General features: G+C 43.2%; 1 protein-coding gene and 1 non-coding gene across 4 annotated transcripts in view; one reads left to right on the forward strand and one right to left on the reverse strand.

The window, feature by feature from the left end:
* SNX30 (sorting nexin family member 30) overlaps window positions 1–23,693 on the reverse strand; it is a 117,588-nt gene that overhangs the window by 19,327 nt on the left and 74,568 nt on the right. For all 3 annotated transcript variants that reach the window (XR_007146339.1, XM_047830273.1, XM_047830274.1), the window contains exons 4-6: window positions 18,255–18,413; window positions 13,829–14,024; window positions 12,178–12,377 (exon numbers count right to left, since the gene is read on the reverse strand). Coding sequence is in view for 2 of the 3 variants with exons in the window: in XM_047830273.1 (XP_047686229.1) it covers window positions 12,178–12,377; window positions 13,829–14,024; window positions 18,255–18,413 (555 nt within the window). In the remaining variant the exon portion in view is untranslated. The remainder of the gene's footprint in view (window positions 1–12,177; window positions 12,378–13,828; window positions 14,025–18,254; window positions 18,414–23,693) is intronic.
* On the forward strand, window positions 18,692–18,796 carry LOC125151032 (U6 spliceosomal RNA). Its single transcript, XR_007146592.1, has one exon. It is a non-coding gene; the product is annotated as a U6 spliceosomal RNA (small nuclear RNA).

The raw sequence follows: 23,693 nt of genomic DNA on the forward strand, positions 1-23,693 counted from the left end.
TCCCTTGCCTCACCTGGTTCTGGCTCAGCTGCTAAGACCACACTCGGTAGGACAGAAAAGGATGCAATCCACAGTCTAGAAAAACATCTGCTTCTCCAAGGGTTTCTTTTTCCTTCTTTGAGTGTAAGAAGCATGAACAGCAAATTAAGAGTGATTAAGAATCTTCTCGCCCACTACCTCAGAAGTCACAAAGCGCTACGGAAGTTTCCAATCTCATGCTTTTCCCATAGGCACCCTCCAGCACAGTATGGAGTCAGGCCAGGAGGAGCCATTCCCTGGCTAGGCGGGGGGCACCTTGTGTCCCTGATAATGTGCTAAAGAGTGAGGAGCAGCTGGACAGCTGAGTGCGCTCTGAGGGGAAACCTTCTCAGGCAATGTGCCAACACAGGCAAACTCAAGTCTTCCCCTGAAGTATCTCCTTTGAGAAGAGTTTTACCTTGAGAAGAACATGAGGTAAAACTTACAAGAACTAATCTTTTGTTTGCCACTCATCTTTCTCCTGAGTGCTCTGAAGTTCCCTCCCCACACCCATCACGCTTTGAGTAGGGATGTTTGCAGTGCTGTTCCACACAACTCTCTCCTGTGCTGGAAACTGCCCATAATCTACACTTAATACAGGGGCCATTAGCCCCACCTGCTGATTGACCTCTTGAAACTGGCTGGTCTGAGCAAGGAACTGGATTTAAACTTGTGTTTAACTGATTTGAATTTAAACTTAAATAGCCACCTCTGGCTAGTGGCCGCCATATTGGACAGCACATAGATACATACAGTAAAAACACAAAAAAGTTAGGGGTCTTTTATGGATTTCATAGAACCCAGAAAATATTCTAAATCTACTAGTCTGGTACCAGCAGTAATAAAAACTTGTAATCTCTACCCAAGAGAAAGAAACACACAGTGCTATCCATGGAGACACTTACAAGGTTCCCCAAGGCATGACGGGACAGCAGGGAGGGGCCGACTGGCCTCCTCATCACTGCCATGGACTCCCCTCATGGCACACCTCATATCCACCTGGAAAAAGCACATACCCAGGCTAGGAACGGGTTGAGCTGTTCCAGTGATATAGTCTCTGTCAGTTGTGGCAAGAACCGCATAACCAAAGCTAGAAATGCTCTCAGAATAATGCCCTGGAATCCAGTCAGCACAGTGTGGGGCTTCCTGTCCCCCCCGTTCCGTTCCAAGATTCTCTGCTGGGGATGCCAAGACCCGAGAAGGGGAGGGATGGCAAGAGATGTCAGCCTCACACAGCCACACCAGACAAAATTTATCTCCTCTCCCTCTCCTAAAGCAGGTGAGGGGATCCCCAGATTCAGCCACACTCCTTCCCCTAGTTAGCGTGGACCCTCCCTGGCTCCTCGGTCACCTGCTACCCCCACGTCACCTGAAGTGACCAGAATGCTGCCTTCTCATGCAGGCTGCTGGAGGATTTGCACGTACATCCCCACCTCACTGGGCAGCAGAAAAGACTCACGACGACCCTGCAGAAGTAAAAGGGTATTATCCCCATTTTATAGATGGGAACACTAAGGTACAGCCAAGGGACCTGGCTGATGTCACACTGCTAGCAGCACAGTGGTGACTCACTCAGGCAGTTCCTGAGTGAGTTCCCACAGCGTGGGGTTTCCCAGTCTGACTGGGATCCCAACCACGCTACAGGTTGGGAAACATGTTCTGAATCCAGCTGAACTAAGACTACCATCCTTGCTGGAAGCATCTTTGCTCACGGTTGGTGATGACCTGAAAGGTGCAGCCTCGTACTCCAAACAGCACATGCTATGTTGATAAAACTGGTCAGACCACCCTGTGGTTAACGGGGCCTGAGCCTGAGACTGCAGGGGCCAAGAGGCCCAGTCAGCAGCTACAGAGAGGTCCCTCCATCCCTGAGTGACAAGCAAGAGATATTCACCGTCTGGGCGTCTCAGAGAACTCTCTAGGGGTCCCTGATTCTAGTGGGTACCATAAACCCAAAGGTGACGTGCATGGAGACACGTTGCTACTTTGCGTCTGTCTGCTCTTCTCCTACCTAGCCGTCCTCATCCTGTTTCTGCCCTGCCTTTCTGTGTCTTCATTCGTGACCCAGGCCCTGGGGATACAGCAGAGAACAACACACACAAAACTCTTGCCTTCACGGAGCTCACATTCCAGCGAGGAGGCAGACATCACACAGTAAAATATATTAATACAGAGTGAATGAGGTAGTGCCGAGCGTTGAGGAGGAAAAAGAGAATAAGACAGCAGGACGTAAAGCGCCAAGGGTTTGGGGGATGACAGAACTGTCCACAAAGTAGCCAGGAAGGGCCTCGAGGAGGAAGCGGCTTTTAATCAGACGTGAAATAAATTTCTCTCATATGCTGCGGGTTTGTCTTAATGTAGAACCCTTCATCGTGATTTTGAAATGGTCCTAGTAATATGGTACTTCACTACCCTTCTTTTCAAATGTAGAGAAAAAAAATGACTCCATTTTTTAGCAAATAAATTGTAAGGAAAAATAGATGGGGAGGGATTTTTTAAATACTTAAGAAACATATCAAACTATGAATTTTATTTGGATCACGATTTGGAAAAACACCTACAAAAACAGTGCCTGAGACCCTGGGGAATGAACACTCCAGCTTCATTGGAGTTTTACAGTTTATCAGTTTACTGGATATTTGAAGAAATCTTAAGAAAAAATTTTAGGTGTGATGATAATGTGGTTCTTTTTTTTAAAAGAACACTTGTATTTTAGAGATATGTACTAAATATTTTTGTATGAAGTGCTCTGATGTCTGGGATTTGCTTTAAAATAATCTAAGGGGTTCGAGTGCCTGGGTGGCTCAGTCAGTTGAGCATCCGAGTTGGGCTCAGGTCATGATCTCATGGTTCATGGGTTTGAGCCCCGTGTCAGGCTCTGTGCTGACAGCTCAGAGCCTGGAGCCTGCTTCTGATTCTGTGTCTCCCTCTCTCTCTCAAAAATAAACAAACATTAAAAAAAATAATCCAAAGGGGGGCACCTGGGTGGTTTAGTCAGTTAAGTGTCCAAGTCTTGGTTTCACCTCAGGTCATGATCTCATGGCTGGTGAGACTGAGCCCCGTGTCGGGCTCTGTGCTGTCAGAGCTTGCTTGGGATTCTCTCTCTCTCCCTCTCTCTCTGCCCCTCCCCTGCTTGTATGTGCACATTCTCCCTCTCTCTGTCTCAAAATAAATAAAGAAAACTTAAAATAAAATAAAATAAAATAAAATAAAATAAAATAAAATGAAAGTAAAATAATCCAAGGGGTGGAGAGCAGGTGGGCACAGAGCTAGAACAAGATGGGCCATGAGTGGGCAACTGCTCGAGCAAGCAGATGGGGATGTGGGGGATTGTTACACTTCCACTCTGCTTTTAGACGTTTCAATTTTTCCGTAATAAAAGAAAGTTAAACAATGGACATATAATACCAGTCATCCAAAATGCTAATAACAAGCTAATAATAAATAACCACTTAACTACAATGACAACAGTGTCTGGAAGTTAAAGCAGACACATTCTGTGGTTTGGTGTTCAATCTCTGTACTGGATTTTTTCCAGGAAAATACCGCAATGGCCAGGATCGACTGGAAAGCTCAACATTCCAGCTCCACCCCCAGAGCTCACGCTCAGTCGTCGGTCAGCCGGTGAGACTGTGGGCTCACAAACTTGTGGGAGGAGGAAGAGGTAGTGCAAAAACAGCTCCCAACGCAAAAGGTCAGCAGCTACCAAAAAGCCTCCTCACGTCCGGAAGGTTTTTGAAGCTTCAAATCTTTTCGTAAGAGGGACGTTAGGATGCAGGGTTGAGGAGGCAGATGAGAGCAGTGAGGACTGCTCAGCCACACGTAGAGAACAGCAGAGCAGAATGGTTCACACCGTGATATGCCAGGGGCTGGTGACCCAAAAGAACACCCCCCCAAGGGGGATTCATGTAGAATAATGAGTGTTCAGTAATAAGGAAAGATGCTCAAAGGGGAATAAAAATCAAACACCCAACACAGCCCTGTAGCTAGGTTTTGGGTGGCCCTCTACGAGAGTATTTACCTGCAGGCAGGAACATGAGTCCGACCTTGGTCCTGGTAACATAATTTCTGATTAAATGATTGAACTTAGGCCGTCCCTTTTGACATGCTCTTTTGACACATTCATTCTATTGGAAATGGACCACCTGTGAGTTAAATTTTCTAGGCCATGTGGGTAATACTGAAACCACATATTTGCCCCTGGTTTTAAGAGATATTTGTTACAAAAGTTAAAATTTTTTAATTAAAAGAAAAGGTATTTGTTACAGAAAATTTGGAATATAAAGAAAAACACAAAAGAAGGGGACCTCTCATCTTCTGGGCACAACTGGTAACACGGTTATGTCTTCACTCTCTAGTTTGTTCTCTTGGACGACTTCTTTGATGCTTCCCATTTCTGTGTTTTCTCTTCCTGGCACTCTTGTTATTCAGATGGTAGATACTGAGGTCTCTGGTCCTCTCATTTTCAAATGTATTTTTTTGTCTCAGATCCTCCATCTATCTTTTTGTTTCACTTTACAGGCGACTTCCTTAACTTCTAATTTTTTTTTCTCATTTCTATCATGGTTTTAATTTCCATGAGCTCTCTGCTTTCTAGATGCTAAAAAATTCTTGTTTTATTGTTATGACATCTCTTTCTGAAGATATTAATGATTCTTTTTTCTTGGAAATGTTCTGCTCCCTCAATGACGTTTCACTCGGTAATACTTTTTTTTCTTTGTTTTTACTTGGTATTCATTTTAGAACCTTCTCTTAAATATTCAGTGACCTTGTCTGCCCACTCATCCAATAGGGAAACACTAAAAACCTAATTGAAAGCTCTCTGCATGTTGAGGGCTTGTTGACAATTCTCTACAGGGACCCTGCTGGGTCATTTCATTGAGGAACCTTCTCCAATACCAGTATCTTCAAGTTTCTTCTCTTGGTCTGTTTAGACTTTCTAGAAAAGGCTCTTCTAATCCTTGAAGGGAAGATATAAGGCTGAGAACCAAGCACAGGAAGATGACTAAAGTGTCAACATTTGGTACTCTTTTACTTAACATCCTGATTTTAGGATTTTAGCCCTCATCCTCAACGGTGCCTGGGGTCCCTGTGTCCAGAGACCCTCTCTGTTACCCTCCAGAGAATATGCCTCCAGTTCTGGCAGAGTATAGAAGAGACAGTCACCCCTGTGTGAGGAAGGAGGTCAGAACTAGAACCTCTAACTTCTTAAACAGATTCCTGGCTAATTTTTCTCTTCAGCTTTCTCTCCCCCAATCCCAGAGGTACTTACTTACTTAGCACTACCGATTCTCGACCTTTTTTGAAGGATTCTATGATATAAACCAGGTGGCTGCTTAGTTTTTTCCCCAAACAGTCAGCTTCAAAGGCAGCTTTTCTGAGGCACTTGAGACCATTATCCCCTCTCAATTTGCTTTCCAGTCCCCATTATACTGCTACTATTTCCTCCCCTGCTGCTTTTTATCTTTGCAGCCTTATACTTCAAACAAAACAAAAACACTCTACTGTTATCTTGGTGAGGTCTCATGAAAAAGAAGCTTATATATTTAATCTGCCATCCCTGGGAATCTCAGATTTTTAATTTTCACATATTTTTCTAACTTTTTGAAACATTTGAGATCATGTACATTTCTACATCTTGCTTCTTCATATTTTCAAGAAATCAGGCCCTCAATCTATAATTACTTTTGTTTAGGAAAAAGGACTTCCCCCCCCAACTCAATTTTCCAGAAAATCTTCATCCTTGCTTTCTTTTTCTTTCTTTTTCTTTTTTTATTCAAGTTAGTTAACACACAGTGTGGTCTTAGCTTGAGGAGCAGAACCCAGTGATTCATCTCTTACATATGACACCCGTGCTCATCTTAAAAAGTGCCCTCCATAATGTCCATCACCCCTTTAACCCATCCCCACACCCAAAAGCACTACGAGTGACCAAACGTAAAGCTTCATCACTTGACTCATTAGCTCCACCTTGTGGCTTGTAAGGAAAAAGGTAGGCAGACTGCAAAAAAACACAAATAACTGACATTTGAAAAAAGCTATCCTGGAACATTGTTCAAAGTATCTCCAACTCGAAGAAAAACTCTGTCTTTAAAACCAGACTTCTGCATCTACATCTCACAACTCTAATCATGATCACCAATGACCCCCATATTATTGAATACAATGGTCACTATTGATCATGATCCTCCTAAAAACTTTTCTCTTGGCTTCCTCTACTTTTTTTCTTCTACTACCCTACCAATCCTCTGAGTCTCCTTTTCCACTTGTTCCTCCTCATAATTAGGTACTGGGCCACTAAATATTGTCATGCCTCAGGGCCAGACCTAGACTATTCACATGGAGCTCATCTCACTAGATGGTCTACTCCCCTCCCATGGATTTAAACACCATCTATTCGCAAATGACTCCCAAATTTCTATTCTCACTCTGAATTAAATTCATAACCAATTGCCATGACATCTCTACTTTAATGACTAATAGGCAGTTTTGCACTCAATATGGCCCAGACAACTTGATTCCCAACTGCCCAATCTGTTCTGCCCCGAACTTCCCCATCCCAATGAACGGGAACCACTGTCCACCCAGTCGCTAAAGCCAAAAACCTAGAGGTCATCACCAATCCTTCCTTTTCTTACTTCACATTAATAAAGCAGCAAGTCTGGTTGGCCCTTCATTCAAAATCTACCCAAAGCCACCACTGTAGCCCAAGCTCTACCACCATGGTTATCTGCCACATGGCTCCCTGTGACGGTCTCCTGAATGTCTCCTTGCCTCCACTATCATTCCCTACAACCCATTCTCCACATTGTAGCACTAGCTGCCTGCTTAAAGTAAAAATTGTATCCTGTCATTCACCCGCATAAATCCAAATGCCTTCCCTTTTGTTCCTAAGATTAAAATCCAGACTCTTGCCAACCATGGCCTTTAAGAAGACACTACTATACATGTCCTGGCCCCTACCTATCTCTTTGACCTTGCCTCCTCCCACTTGCTCCCTTGCTCACTGGATTCCACTCACACCGGCCTTTCTGGTCTGCAAAGACCACCAAGGTCATTTCTGCTTTAGGACCTTTGTACCAGCTACTCCTTCTGCCTAAAATGGTCAATTCTGCTTTAGGACCTTTGTACCAGCTACTCCTTCTGCCTAAAATGGTCAATTCTCTGGTCCTTGCCCAGCTAACTCCTACATGTTGATTCAAGTCTGCAACCGAGGCCACCTCCTCCATGTGTCTGTTCCTTACCATCCTCTTCTGACCCTCACCCTACCCTTGTCACTCAGCAAGACCTCTGAGATAAGCATGCTCTTTGAGTTGTAGATAAACCCATTTTTTAAAAATAACAAGATACGAGACATACAATCGTTATATAATTATTAATGCTCCAAACTGACATGTCAAATTCAATTAAACATTTTCTGACCACTTTTCTATGAATAAGGCAGTGGGAAAGAAGACGGTTCTACCCTAACCTTCTTAAAGCTTCTCCTACCCATGTCCTGGTCATAAGGATGCCAGTATTCAAAAGGCACTGCCCAAAATTTGGTAAGGACTCTAAGATGTTCTCTTCCAGTCTATCACTATCCTAATTATGTTTTACACACAGTCTATAGGATGTGAAATCCCATATAAGGGCTCACCTGCACATATCTTCAGGGTGTTTAACTTGAGTCTTGGACCTGAGGGTAACTTTGGTACGCCTCCCTCTTACACATCGTTCACTCTCTCTCCTCAGCATCCTTGAAATACATGACTTCAACCATCTTTCTAGTACAAGCTGTCCTCATTGTTCACTGAACATTGTTCATCTGTTCCACAGGGCCTGATAACAACCCCACCTTTTCTGTGCTTTCTTTCTACCTCCAAATGGAACAGAACATACCCAGCCACAAATGCATTTATTTTTTTTTTTAATTTTTTTTTTCAACGCTTATTTATTTTTGGGACAGAGAGAGACAGAGCATGAACGGGGGAGGGGCAGAGAGAGAGGGAGACACAGAATCGGAAACAGGCTCCAGGCTCTGAGCCATCAGCCCAGAGCCCGACGCAGGGCTCGAACTCATGGACCTCGAGATCGTGACCTGGCTGAAGTCGGACGCTTAACCGACTGCGCCACCCAGGCACCCCACAAGTGCATTTAAAGAGAGACAATTTGAGACTCAGCCTTGAAAAGCTGGAACTGATCTGGTTTGCTTCTTGGCCAATAGTAAAGACACAGATACCAGGTGACTATTCTTGAGAACTGTGGCTGTGGAACAGAGTAAAGATTTATCAGTGGGGCTCTATTCCTTCATCTATAAGGTAAACAAGAGAGACAAGATGATCCCAGAGACCTTTTCAAACTCAGAGAGGAGCCTTCACCTTAGCCCCATTAGGAGAACCTCAATGATCTCCAACATTTTCTTCATGTGGGAATCAGCTGACCCACATGTACTTCAAATTCCTACGGCCCAGGCCCCTGACTCCAAATGATGAGGACGAATTCTCACTTTGATCCACTCAAGACCATCATAGAGAAACAGACTGATGAAACATCAACACACCAAGACCTCCCCGCCAAAACAAAACTGGAAGGACTGTCTCAGTCCTGAAAAACATCCAGTCGTTGATACCAAACACATCGCAGCCAGGCCTCCAGCAAGCTCTCTACTGCATGTTTCGTTTTCATGTTGAATAGCAAAGTCTATCCCACTTACCTCCAAAATCACAAAGTTAGTTTGGAAATGGAATCATATAACTCTCTCAGAGGAATAAAACTCAGCCAAGAGGGGTGTCTGGGTGGCTCAATCGGTTAAGCATCCAACTCTTGATTTGGGCTCAGGTGATGACCTCACGGTTTGTGAGTTCAGGCCGTGCATTGGACTCTGCACTGACAGCACAGAGCCTGCTCACGATTCTCTCTCTCCCTGTCTCCCTGCCCCTCCCCCATGCTTGCTGGCACTCTCTCTTTCAAAACTAAATAAACTTAAAAAAAGTCAAGCTAAGAATTCTTGAAGAGCAGCAATATCATGAGACAAAGGCAAGGGAACCACTTAAGACACTTATTCCTTTCTCCCAAAGTCCTTAGACTTGGCCACATGAACCTTGACAATCCTTAGGAATTTGAAATAGTTGAGTGTTGGTCTAGCCCTGCATGGAGAAAATGCTGGAGGTCATGGACCCATGTCATCGTGGCATTGTCATCAAGTGACTCCTGTCTTACCCAGACCACTCTGCAGAGACCTTTTCCTGTTGGAAAAAAGGGAGCAGGTGACCTTGTCTCTTTATAACCGGGCTTAGCTCAGCTCACCGATGGGACAGAGCTAAGGTTTCAGAGACCTCCAGTCAACACTTCCTCCTTCCTCTGCCCTTCCCAAAAAACACTGCATACACTCCCATTCTCCCAGCCTGAGTAACCTGATTATATGTTTTCAGGCTCAGTGAATAAGAAACTCAATACATATGCCTCATACACGGGGTGAAGAAAGAGAGCAAACAAACAAGTGTTTCTTTGATGTAGAACTTCAGTTACTCACATAAGCTTGTATCTCACTATATAATTATATTCTAATAAAGACGCCAGATAAACCTGTGCTAAATGACAAACGTGAAATCCTACTTCAAGTACAAATATATATTAAGTACTAACATACTTGCCAAGTGCAAGAACAAAGTAATTTGTATTGTAATATCCCAGGACTGTGTATGCATCAGATTTTCAGTCGAGCAAGGTTAAGGGAGGATTTTTGATGGAGGATGTGTCTATATAAAAGACAAATTCAAAGATACCCCAGGGATTGTAAAATTTTTTGTTTACAAAAACAGATACTATTAACTTTACAAGTAAAGCAAAATATTCTGGCTCATTTTAAGCAAGTCAGGATGTCTTTTTTTTTTTTTTGAGATATAATTGACATATAACATCATATTAGTTCCAGGTGTCCAGCATCATGATTGGATATTTGTATATATTGTGAATGTTCCCCACATAAGACTAGTTAATATCCATCACCACAGATGGCTCTAAATTTGTCTTTGATAAGAACTTTAAGATCCACTCTCCTGGCAACTTTCAAATACACAATACCGTATTATTAACAACGGTCACTATGCTGTGCATAACATCCCATGACTTATTTATTACTTATAACTGGAAGTTATAATGAAAGTTAGAATTAAATATGCAATGTGAGGGTCTCGGTAGAAAAAATGCAATAGAGAAAAATGTGTAGGAAATTCGTGGAGTCAACAGCTGTGGTTTTCAGCCTCAGTTCCGATAATTACCAACAAAACTGCCTCAGGCTAATGATCTCACATGTGACTTTTATCCTTATCATCACCATACCTACCGTCATTTCCACCTTACTGATAAGGAAATTCATATCATTTCCCTGCCCACTGTGAGAGCCAGACCCAACCTTGTCTTTTTAATTAAAGTGTTTGTTTCATTAGCAGTTTTATAGAGAGTATACAAGAGACAGTGAGTCATTCTAGCAGGAACGGTTTCCATTGTCCACAACGTAACATGTATCAAGAGCCTTAAAAGGTTCAGACCTGATGAAACAAAATGGAATGTGGGTAATGGGTATATGGGAGTCTGTCATACTATTCTCTTTGCTTCTATATATGTGCTTGAAATTTTCCATAATAAGGGTGTTTTTTTTTTAATTTTTTAAACTATTTGATTCATTACCTTTTACTCCTCTTCTTAAGGTATAGAATACTTTCATATTGCCATGATCTTTCTGGGTTTCCATTTTTACAACCCAAAGTTGCCTGATGAGTTTCTCTCAAGAGATTCTTGTCAATCCTCTCTTAAAGGGGTGTCCTAGATCTGTCCCAAAGACAGATCGATAAACCAGAGGTCTCCATTGGGAAGGAGGTAGGAGGCTACTTGGGATGTTCAACACAGAGCCAACCAATGTCCTTTTCTGTTGGTCAGGAAGCCTGACCCTTTTGTCTAGCTGATGCCACACTGTAAGAGTCCCTGTAACTATGCTCTCAAACTGGTTTAAGTGCAGGCTGGAGTAGTTACTGGGGTAGGCATTAAAGCATCTGACCCCATCCTTATTTTGCATGGAGAATTTGAGGTTGGAAATCATTTGTCCTCACAGCTCCTCTGTCTTTTCTCATCCCTTGCTGTTAGATCAAAGCCATTCTGATTCTTATTCCATTTGTGCATCATCCCCCTCTCCCTTTTTCTTTAAAATCTTCTAAAATCTTATAACTTTCATTCTAAAATTTTGTACTGATACGCTGTGGGTTGGCTCATTTTTCATTTCTTTTGCTGGGCAATCAGCATGCCCCCTTTTTAAAAAAAAATTTTTTTTTTACATTTATTTATTTTTGAGAGACAGAGAGAGACAGAACACAAGTGGGGGATGGGCAGAGAGAGAAGGAGACACAGAATCTGAAGCAGGCTCCAGGCTCTGAGCTGTCAGCACAGAGCCCGACGCGGGGCTCAAACTCACAACCGCAAGATCATGACCTGAGCTAAAGTCAGACGCTCAACCGACTGAGCCACCCAGGTGTCTCCCCGCCTTTTTTTTTTTTTTTTTTAATTTTTTTTTTTACAGCATGCCCTTTTAATCTGAAAACTCACATCCCTCAGCTCTGGAAGATCTTCTTGTATTATTTCTTTCATAATTCCCTTCCATCAGCCTTCTCTGTTCTCCCAGTTAGGATTTCTTCTCAGATAAATGTTGAACCTCTGAGATTAATCCTCTATGTCTCTTACTCTTTCACATTTTCAGTATTTTCACATTTCTGTTCTACTTTCCAACTACTTGGTTTCCTTATTTTACTTTCCAAGATTTCCTCAGCCTCATTTTTCGACTTTACTCCTCAATTTCATCTCAGCAAGTCAGATTTTAGTTTCCAAGAGCTCTAATTATCCAATTATTCTTTTTCCATAGCATCCTGTTCTTGTTTAGTACATGTTATACCTTCATGAACTCTCAGAGAACATTAAGAGTTTCTTCCACACTCTTTTCCTTCATTAATTCACATCCTTGTTTCACCACGAATTCTATTTATATGCCTATGAGGTCAGTCCATATGTGTGATCCTACCCACCCATGAAGAAGGAAAACGACACTATGTGTGAATAGGCAATAGTTACTTTTTGAAAATGACTAAAACAAGGAACTTACTTAAGTGCACGAGAAGTGAGCATACTTACCTTCATAGAGTCAGAGTATAAAATATATTCCCTGAGCACAGGTAAAAAGTCTTCTGTCATGTCATCCGTTAGCTCTTCCAAGGCCGTCGAGCAGTTGCCAATGCAAGCTGAGACACCCTCCAGGGGCTCAGCTAGCTCCCCTTCTAACGCACTCCACGTGGAGTACACAGGCCCATATTCTCTCAGCTCTACAAGGTACTCTGAAGGGGAAAAAGAAACTAATTAAGCCTTGGCTGGTAATTAAGACAATCACTGGTATCACTGGTATTACTGACTCAGTAACAAGAACTCCCTATAGTCAGATGTATTTCCTTGGCCATTCACTGAACTGAATGTGCTCTCCTTTAAACACAACATTGTTTATAATTTTTTTAATCTCTAAACACCCATCTTATAGTTAATATCATAACATCACCTGACTTTACCCCATAATGGGAATGCCATGACTCTGGATAATGGGGACCACAGTGCTTTCTGGGGGAAGTGGTAGGAGCTACATCAACCAACTATCTTCAAAAATAACCACTCACCTACTCATAGAGTGAAGACAGATTTTTAGCAGCAATGGGGACAGAGTTTCACATAGGTTTAGAGGGATTTTTTAAAGGAAAGAAAAACCAGTCACAATGGAAAAATAATGGGATTTTAGGAAGTATTTTGATATGGATGTGGTCTTACGTAGGCAGAATTACTCTCACTCAGAGGTAACCCCAACACCTTGGTCCCATCAGAATTTATTCCACATGCTCCTTAGATGTGGATGGTACCAAAAGCTATCTCTAGCACCTGCAGCCATAATACCATCAGTGGGTAGAGGATAATGAAAGTACAGGGAACAATGGGAAATGTCAATTTACTCTCAGAAAGAAAATCTAGCCCATCATTTGTCACCAGGATTCTTGCCTTTAAAGCAAAACGTTGCCATTTTTTAGTAACCAGTGGATGGCTGCTGCTGGAGAATTCTTTTCAATATGTGTCAGATCTTGGGCCAGCATGATTGTCAACACTGGTCTGATCTCTCTGGCCTCCACATGTGTGAGAAGACAAAAGGTCCTAACATTCTGGGATACAGAGAAGCAGGTGACCACAAGAGGGCTGGAGAGAAAGTGGTGGTAACAGCTTGGTAGGTTAAAGAAAGGTCTAACAAGTCCCCAGGTCAGGAAGAGTGGGTCTGAAATGAAGCAGGGGTAGGGCAGGTGAGTCAATTTCAAGTTGAAAGCTCATGAGGATCATAACTTTGGCAAACACAGGTCTCCAGGCTGTCCTTTTGAACCATCTTTCTGGCAGAAAAGGTACCAAAGTTTTGCTTTTTAAATTATCATTCCTATGAATGAAGGGAAGTTGAGTCAATGTCTCCACTTTTAAAGCTAAAGTTGAGAGAGAAAGAGAGTCATGGAAAAGCCTGGAAGCTCAGAAGTGGCTGTTTGCCACAAAAGCAAACACAAGGCTGAAGAGCAGGGCAAAGGATGGAGCGCAAAATTATAGTCTGGTCACAGCGACCTCCTCTGCTCCCTGTATTTATTTATTAGTTTTAGAAGTGAAGCACGGCCTCGTTCTGTCGTGCCAGTATTTCTGCAGTTTGATTCTGCTGAGCACACACGAATGCGCACACGCACCCTGGGCATGACCAAGATCTCCACAAAGGGCTCACCTATTTCTTCTTTGATGATCCGCTGGGCTATTCGATCAATGGTTCCCAGTTTGAGTGCAAAGGTATCTAAGTAGTCGCCTATGGCTGCAAACTCCAGAGGTCGACTCCTCAGCTTGTAGCCTCCGGTGACGTGCTTGACGGACTCGCCCACTCTAGACAGCAATGCCATCCCCTGCCTCTTGTAGGCGTTCAGGTCCTAAGGGTGACATGTTAACAGACAAACTCAGTCACTCCCACAGCCAGGATTCGGTGAACCAACTCCTTTAGGTGGTTTCTTCTTGGACGTGGAAGACTCCAGAAACAAGGACCCGAGTTAGAGGACTGACCACGTACATAGCAGTACTCCTCCCCTTGCCATTGGAAACACCAAGCACACAGGTGTGTGCTTTCAGCAGAGCACCTGAGCATGCTGTCCTTCAAACTCAACACTATTTCTAACACGATTCTTTTAACGTCCCTGACAGAAGAAGATGAAGATGAAGAAGACAACGAACTCAAAGATGAAGAAGAAGAAGTCTCTTTCTCCCATACAAAATATCCTAAGTCATCTTTAGGAACAAAATTCTACGGGGCGCCTGGGTGGCGCAGTCGGTTAAGCGTCCAACTTCAGCCAGGTCATGATCTCGCGGTCCGTGAGTTCAAGCCCCGCGTCAGGCTCTGGGCTGATGGCTCAGAGCCTGGAGCCTGTTTCCGATTCTGTGTCTCCCTCTCTCTCTGCCCCTCCCCCGTTCATGCTCTGTCTCTCTCTGTCCCAAAAATAAATAAACGTTGAAAAAAAAAATTCTAGAGCTGAAATTCATTCCATTCATTTATTTATATCTCAATCAAAGCCATATAAAGAAAGGAGGGAGAAGCGGGTGAGCGCAGGAAACAGTGACAGAAAAAGCAGTGCAGGAAAATCTAAGCCAAGGATCGATGTTGTAAACAACAAAACATTTTGGGGCAAAACGGGAAATACATTGAGCTACATAATCTACCGTATCTAAATTTAAAGAGCATATTAATCTATCAGGTCAAATAAACTTCCTATCATCAAACTCCAAGAGGAATCTGTAGCATCTCCAGATTGTTCTATGTCATGCCTTCAAAAATGGTTTCATGGGGCACCTAATGGCTCACTCGGTTGAGCATCCAACTCTTGGTTTTGGCTTAGGTCATGATCCCAGGGTCATGGGATCGAGCCCTGAGTCCGGCTCCATGATGAGCATGGAGCCTGTGTAAGATTCATTCTCTCTCTCCCTCTCTCTCTCCCTCTCCCTCTCCCTCTCTCTCTCCCTCTCCCTCTCTCTCTCCCTCCCCCCTTGCTCTCTCTTCCCACCCCAGCCCTACCTCACTTGTGTGTGCAGGTGCTCTCTCTCTAAAAAAAATTGTTAATGGTTTTACACAAGATCAGATGTCTGTTCCTTATATCCACCCTCAATACAAACAGAAAAGTAATTCCCAGTCCTAGTAGGGCATGTCTACAGGGAGATAAGGGAACATAGCACAAGGCCATTGCTTTCTGGTCACCTCGTCTGATTTAGGGATAGAGCCGAGAACAGGGAATAGCGGTTAACACAGCTGTCCTCCCATGTGACAACACACAATCACACACAATCACAGATTCCGATCTTCATAAGTGTCTAAAGTATAGTCTGCTCCTTCTTCTTTATGCAGCCAAAGCCTTCACTTTTGCTCTTGATCCCACTCTTTCCTAGCTAGACTTCGCCTGTATCTTCAACTTCTAATCCTTGAGTCTGTAAAATACGCCAGGGCTCACCCATCTTCAAAAAGGCAGCAATTTCATCCTCCACACACCCCTGTCCAGTCTCTCCTCTTCCTTTTGAAGTCAGGCTACCTGAGAGAATGTTCTTCTAAAGATTCCATCTCCCCTTCCAACCTCAGATACTCTAGGCGAAAAACACCCCTGCAGACACCAGGTTTTCACAAGATTCTAACCGAAGCCTGGCAGTTCTTGGCATTGCTTCTACAATATTTTTTGGAGTGGGGCTAGATCCAAAAGGGCTCGGTGGACTGCAGAAGCTCTATTTCAAGTAGAGGCTTAAAAGAGAACCCCCAGTTAACCAAGTCAATTCATATATAGAATGAAGCTATTTAGTAGCATCTGACTGCTGCACGCATTCTGCCAAAGATGAAAAATACTTATTCGAACACGCTTGATACTGGGCATCTCCCCTACCCTCTCCGAGCATTACTGGCTTCTTTGTAATGATGCTTCCGGTTTGCAACAAGATCGGGTCATCCCAAGAAAGAGGAATACCTCTTCCTTCGCTGTGACAGAACATGTAAAGGGTTTGCCTAAGAACAAGACCAAGGGAGGAGGGCATTTGTTGGGATGAGCACTGGGTGTTGTAGGTAAGCGATGAGTCACGAGAATCTCCAAAAAGCAAGAGCACACTGTATACAACGCATGTTAGCTAACTTGACGACAAATTATAAAAAAAAACCAAAAAACAAAAAAACAAGACAAAGGTTTTCAAAGTGTGTGAAAAGGTGGAGACAAGAGAGGGGGAGATGGGGAGTCACTGTAGTTTCATGTCACACAGTGCAGTACACTGTTTCAGGCTCACAAGAAGAATAGTCGTGTAAGTGTGTGAATATACTTAACGCCACTGAAATGTGCATTTTTTAAAATGGTTAGGGTGGTAAATTTTAGATGTATTTTACCACAATCAAAAAGAAAGAAAAGAAAAGATGGGAGTATTTGGTACATTTAATTCAGCAAGTAGAACTGAATGAGGGCTAGAATTGATTGTTTTAGAGCCAATGCTCTGCATTCACTCGCGTGAAGTTGGATTTTGATTAAGACGCTGAAGGACTTTTTTTTTTTTTTTTTACATCACCTTTCATACTGAATACCATCCACCACACGCAAATCTTTCCACTTTATTTTTCACATAGATTCCTAATGACCCACGGTCCGTGCATTCTCTCCCATTGTCTCTCTGTTCAGTAAAGATGACCAAGACTGAGGCCTGCCTGAACAACGACCTGATACATGGGTGAGGCACTGAGCTGCATGTGTGGAGAACAGGATAGATTTCACTCTGCATATGAGCTGAAAGAACTATATTCGAGGATCTGTTCACCAGGAAATACTTATTTTGAAACAGAACATGGGTTTGACATGGGCGGTGGGGGACAGGCCTCTGGGAAAAAAGAGAAGATGAATGGGCATGTCATCAATGAGGCAAAAAAATGTCAACTGAGGTTTAAAAAAAATACTAAAGGACTTTGTCATGTGGTTTCCATTGTCTGGAGAACGGCACCCTCTCTAAAATCTTTAAAATTGACTGATGTTATCTGTAAATATTTCTCAATTTTGCCATTTGGAGAAAGAAAACTGGGAATCCCGGAGCCTCAACACCCTTGCCAACATGAAACAAACTACCTGTGGCCTGAGTTTGGGAATATGATTCACGAAAGTAAACAGATGGGGCCGCGAGGAGCTGGCATGAGAGTGTGAGCCTGAGATCCCATTTCTGTAGACATTGAGGGCAGAGTGTGTCAGACTTCCTGCCAGTTCCGCCAACCGGAAGTGCACAGAGAAGCCAGTGAATGACCAACCTGGGTGTGAACACACAGAATCCGGCAACTGTGTGGGACCCAAATGTTTCTCTGGCAAATGCTTGTAAAATGCCCACCCAATAGGAATTTGGCTGCGGGCAAGCAACACTGAACTAGTCTTTGTCAGGCAGTCTGATTTAGAGTGGAAGTTCGGCCTCTGGGGCCTTAAAGACCTAATTTTAAATCCCAAGTGATGCCACTTGAATATGTACCAATTCCCTGAACTTCAGTTTCCTTATCAGTAGAATGAGAGGTTGAGTAACCTCTCACAGGGTTCCGGTGAAGAACATCTTTATCAAACACTCATTAGATGTTCTTTCCCTCAGGGCCCACTTGTTGGTCAGAATGGCCTCACCTATTGAAATGCCAAGAAGAATTCAAGGAAACACTTATCTTTGTTTAGGCAAGTGAAAATACTTCCTCTCTGCTGCAGTGGGGGTGTTTCTCCTGAATTCTAACATGGAAACCAGGATGATGCAAATGGACACCAAAAACATAGAGGAATTTGATGACATCCACTATAGTGGCCCATTCCCAAAGGTGGTTTGTGAGAGAGCAAAGCAGCTTTTAAGAAAGAGCCCAAAGAGGGGCACCTAGGAGACTCAGTCAGTTAAGCATCTGACTCTTGACTTCGGCTCAGGTCATGATCTCATGGTTCTGGAGATCAAGCCCGGTATCGGGCTCTGTGCTGATGGTGTGAGGCCTACTTGGGATTCTCTCTCTCCTTCTCCCCCTGCCCCACCCCCTCTTCTGCATGCTCTCTCTCTCTCTCTCAAAATAAATAAACTCAAGAAAAAAAAAAAAAAAGAGCCCGAAGAATGCTAATTTGGGGGAGGAATATGAAAAATTCTGTTCTTACCTTAGCAGTAAGGAAAACATTAAAGTGTTCATTGAAAGAGAGCACAGGATGATCTGTAATTCTTTTTAGGAATTTATCCAAAGCTTTTCTTCTGGTCTCCACAAACTCTTCTGAAAAACGATCTACAACACCCTTCACCACAAACTTCTCAGGAAGCGGCTATGAAGACAGGAAGAAAAATATTCAGAGTAATTGATAAGACCGTGGAAAGAAAAACCACAGGCTAGCAAATAATTCTTGGGACTCATTTGTCCAAGAACATATTCCTTATTCAGTTGGCTCTTTAGGTAGGCATCAACAGAAACATTTCGGAAACACAGAGATGTAGTAAATCACAAATATCCTTCTCAGTTTTAGAACTCAAGAAGTAAGATGCTAGAGAATAGTCCTTGGAATACAGCAAACAGTCAGTCAATATTTATCCAGTAAATCCAGTCATGCTCGCTTCAGCAGCACATACCCTAAAATTGGAACAATACAGAGGTTAGCATGGCCTTTGCACTAGGATGACAGTAAATCCGATAGTATGGCTATCTACACATTGCTTAACACACAGGGGGTACGACGAGAGAGTCAGGGCCGGAAAGATGGTCTAAGGAGAGAAGGCAGACAATATCAATCACACAAAAATTTATTTAAATATATTTAAATATATTATTTTAATTGAATATATTTCGATTCTATTCCCAGTTCAAGGGGTAAAAGAACTTGATGAATGTGAAATAAGTACATTAGGCAAACCCTTGTAGCTAAAAAATACCTTTTCTAAGCCAATCTTTTGTGTAGGTGTATGCTTGAAAGTTCTTTTTTTTTTTTTTTTTTTAATATATGAAATGTATTGTCAAATTGGTTTCCATATAACACCCGGTGCTCATCCCAAAAGGTGCCCTCTTCAATACCCATCACCTCCCCTCCCCTTCCTCCCACCCCCCATCAACCCTCAGTTTGTTCTCAGTTTTTAAGAGTCTCTTATGCTTTGGCTCTCTCCCACTCTAACCTCTTTTTTTTTTTCTTCCCCTCCCCCATGGGTTTCTGTTAAGTTTTTCAGGATCCACATAAGAGTGAAAACATGGTATCTGTCTTTCTCTGTACGGTTTATGTCACTTAGCATAACACTCTCCAGTTCCATCCACGTTGCTACAAAAGGCCATATTTCATTTTTTCTCATTGCCACTTAGTATTCTATTGTGTATATAAACCACAATTTCTTTATCCATTCATCAGTTGATGGACATTTAGGCTCTTTCCATAATTTGGCTATTGTTGAGAGTGTTGCTATAAACATTGGGGTACAAGTGCCCCTATGCATCAGCACTCCTGTATCCCTTGGGTAAATTCCTAGCAGTGCTATTGCTGGGTCATAGGGTAGGTCTATTTTTAATTTTTTGAGGAACCTCCACACTGTTTTCCAGAGTGGCTGGACCTGAATGTGGGACAGGAAACCATCAAAACCCTAGAGGAGAAAGCAGGAAAAGACCTCTCTGACCTCAGCCGCAGCAATTTCTTACTTGACACATCTCCAAAGGCAAGGGAATTAAAAGCAAAAATGAACTACTGGGACCTCATGAAGATAAAAAGCTCCTGCACAGCAAAGAAAGGTCTTAAAAATGTAATTTCCTGGGGTGCCTGGGTAGCTCAGTTGGTTAAGCGGCTGACTTCGGCTCAGGTAATGATCTCACAGTTTGTGTGTTTGAGCCCTGCGTTGGGCTCTGTGCTAACAGCTCAGAGTCTGGAGCCTGCTTCGGATTCTGTCTGTCTGTCTGTCTCTCTCTCTGCCCCTCCCCCACTCATGCTCTGTCTCTTTCTCTTTCTCTCAAGAAATAAATAAATGTTAAAAAAAAATTTTTAATGTAATTTCCGTTGCTCTTACCCAAACAAACTTCTCTGTAATATTTGAGCCAATATTGTGGGCAATTTAAACCTACCTGGCTACTGAGGGATCTTTGAGCTTTGACCTATTCCCACAGTAGCTTGATTAAATGCTTGATTAAAAGGCCTTTCTCGTTACTGCAGTCACAGGGAGACTGCATGTCTGCTAGTGTGCAATATGAAAATGTCTGGGGTATGAAATATTAAAAGAACATTTGCATTAAAAATTGGGCAAAAGAGGGGCGCCTGGGTGGCTCAGTCGGTTAAGCGTCCGACTTCAGCTCAGGTCATGATCTCGCGGTCCGTGAGTTCGAGCCCCGCGTCGGGCCCTGTGCTGACAGCTCAGAGCCTGCAGCCTGTTTCAGATTCTGTGTCTCCCTCTCTCTGCCCCTCCCCCGTTCATGCTCTCTGTCTCTCTCTGTCTCAAAAATCAATAAACGTTAAAAAAAAATTTTTTTTTAATTGGGCAAAAGATTGGTAGATATTTTTTTCAAAGAAGACCTACAAATGGCCAATAAGTACTTGAAAAGATACTCATATCATTACTCATTAGGGAAATACAAATCAAAACCACAGTGAGATACCACTTCACACCCATGAGAATGGTCATAATAAGGGAGGGAAGGAAGGAAAAACAGCAAAACAAAGAAAAGAACAATTTGGAAAAACTGGAACAAGCATTTACGTCCACAACCCCCTTCAGCCCCATATTCTGACCATACAGAGTTTTTTTTTTTTTCTTTTAAATTATAAACCCTCAGGGCACCTGGGTGGCTCAGTCAGTTAAGCATCTGACTCTTGATCTCGGCTCAGGTCATGATCTTACTGTTTGTGAGTTGGAGCCCCATGTCAGGCTCTGCATTGACAATTTGGAGCCTGCTTGGGATTCTCTCTCTCCCTCTCTCTCTCTGTCTCTCTCTCTCTCAAAACAAATAAATGAACTTTAAAAATAAATAAACCCTCAAGTTCACGCACATACACACAAAAACAGACACAGGACTTCACCAACCCCAAGAAGCGGAATCCTAAGGTGTTTGGAGTGGGGAAATCAAGAAGCAATCCAGATTTAGAACGCTTTCAAAGACTTAGAAACTGGCAACATCAACACCCCTCGAATGCAGCACTTGAGATATGAGGGGGTCCAAAACCCTCAACTTGAAAGGGCTTTGGAAAGTCAGTATGATTTAACTCCTAAATAAAGACTGTGGTTCCATGCCTCCTGGGTTCATATCCCACCTCTGCCAAGCTTTCTGACTTCGGTCAAGTTCTGTAATCTCTTGGTACCTCAGTTTCTTTGTTTAAAAAAAAAAAAAACTAGCAATAGTGCCAGCCTCTTGGTGTTGTTATGAGGATTAAATTAGCTACTAGGCTGAAATTGCTTTACACAATTCCTGCCACAGAGTGAACACCAATAACAGTGGCGGGAGGGGGGGGGGTGGGGGGAGGCAGGGGGGGTTCTTTGTTGTCAGAGTGGCAGAAGCTTCAGGAAATACTGATCTTCAGAGGCAGGCATGTTCAGTGAAATCTTGAGATGGTGGGAGTACGATGCAGAGAAGAGGCTATGAACTGAGGGGCTTCTTTTAACTAGATCAGGAGTTCTAGAGAGCACAGTGGAAAGGTTTGGAAATGAAGAAAGAGAGGGGAGTCAGGTCAAGAATAAAATTACAGAGCCACATGGAGGTAAGATGTCCAAGTAGGACGCCCAATGGAGCTCATGCCTGGGGAGAATATTAGAAACACAGGACAGGGTCAGATATACAGACTATCCAGCCCAGTGTTCTGGCCCAGTCAAAAGCACAGGAGAATCTGTCTTAATAGGGTATGGTTGTTCTTTAGGATAACTTCCTTATTTTGATCAGTTCTTCCCCCATTCCCTTAGATGGCCATTGTCCTTAAACACTACACTCAACCCCCAACCTTTCACACTAAGCGGATTACCATGTCTCTGAAGTAGGAACCAGGTATAAGGGCATCACATAAACATTCCCTAACCATGTTGCTTCCTCCACAGATAGACATCTCACGTCCATTTCTCAGGTTCCTGTGGACAACATACCTCCCCAACTCACCACAAAGCTAACTATTCCATCTGTGTCTCTGACCTGTTACTTCACGATCATGCTTATGTTGTCATCAATTAATTATACCTTCTCTTTCCTGTATCTTCAACATTTCCTCCTTGGCTGGCTCTGTTCCTGAGTCTACAAAAATACGGCTCGTTCTCTTTCTACCCAAAAATAATAAACCCAACTACCCCTTGACCTTACATCCTCTCCACTCTCCTTCGGGGCTCATTCAACTTTTTGAAAGAATTGTTTCTCTCTCTCTTTTTTTTTAATTTGAGAGAGAGACAGAAAGAGTGCACGAGCAGGGGAGAGGGGCAGAGGGAGAGAGAGAGAATCTTAAGCAGACTCCATGTTCAGCACGGAGCCTGAGGCGGGGCTCGAACCCATGAACAATAAGATCATGACCTGAGTAGGGGCGCCTGGGTGGCTCAGTTGGTTGAGCTTCCGACTTCGGCTCAGGTCCTGATTTCACGGTCTGTGAGTTCGAGCCCTGCCTCGGGCTCTGTGCTGACAGCTCAGAGCCTGGAGCCTGCTTCAGATTCTGTGTCTCCCTCTCTCTCTGACCCTCCCCCATTCATGCTCTGTCTCTCTCTGTCTCAAAAATAAATAAACATTGGGGCGCCTGGGTGGCGCAGTCGGTTAAGCGTCCGACTTCAGCCAGGTCACGATCTCGCGGTCCGTGAGTTCGAGCCCCGCGTTGGGCTCTGGGCTGATGGCTCAGAGCCTGGAGCCTGTTTCCGATTCTGTGTCTCCCTCTCTCTCTGCCCCTCCCCCGTTCATGCTCTGTCTCTGTCTGTCCCCAAAAAATAAATAAACGTTGAAAAAAAAAATTAAATAAATAAATAAACATTAAAAAAAAACTAAAAAAAAAAAAAAAAGATCATGACCTGAGTAGAAATCAAGAGTCAGATGCTCAACCAACTGAGGCACTCAGGTGTCCCTAGTCATTTATCTTAATTTCCACTCTTTCCATTGACTTCTCAACCCACAACCTTCCTCCACCCAAAACAAAGCTGTCTTTGGTTCTGCCTTCAATGCTACATTTCTCTGCCTTATCCCCATCCAATGCTGACTCCTTTTTTTTTATGTTTATTTATTTATTTTGAGAGAGAAAAAGTGTGCTTGTGTGAGCCAGAGAGAGAGGGAGAAAGAGAATCCCAAGCAGGTGCTGCCCTTTCAGCACAGAACCCAACATGGGGCTCAATCTCGTGAACTGTGAGATCACGACCTGAGCCAAAATCAGGAGTTGGACACTTAACCGACTGAGCCACCCAGGTGCCCCCGGAGACTGCTCTTTTAAAGATGATTGATGACTTTCTAATTATCAAATCCAGTGGATATTTTTCTGTTAGTATTTCATGAATCCTGTTGAACACATTCTGGTTTGCTTATGCTGAATAGGACTTGGGAGGAAAGCCTAATGAACAGATAAGTGGCTAGGTGTGCCTCATTTAACATAACAGATAATCTGAAATAGTTATTCATTCTTCAGATTTAGTACATT

Source organism: Prionailurus viverrinus, chromosome D4 (genome assembly GCF_022837055.1).
Source record: "Prionailurus viverrinus isolate Anna chromosome D4, UM_Priviv_1.0, whole genome shotgun sequence".
Taxonomy (NCBI): Eukaryota; Metazoa; Chordata; class Mammalia; order Carnivora; family Felidae; genus Prionailurus; species Prionailurus viverrinus.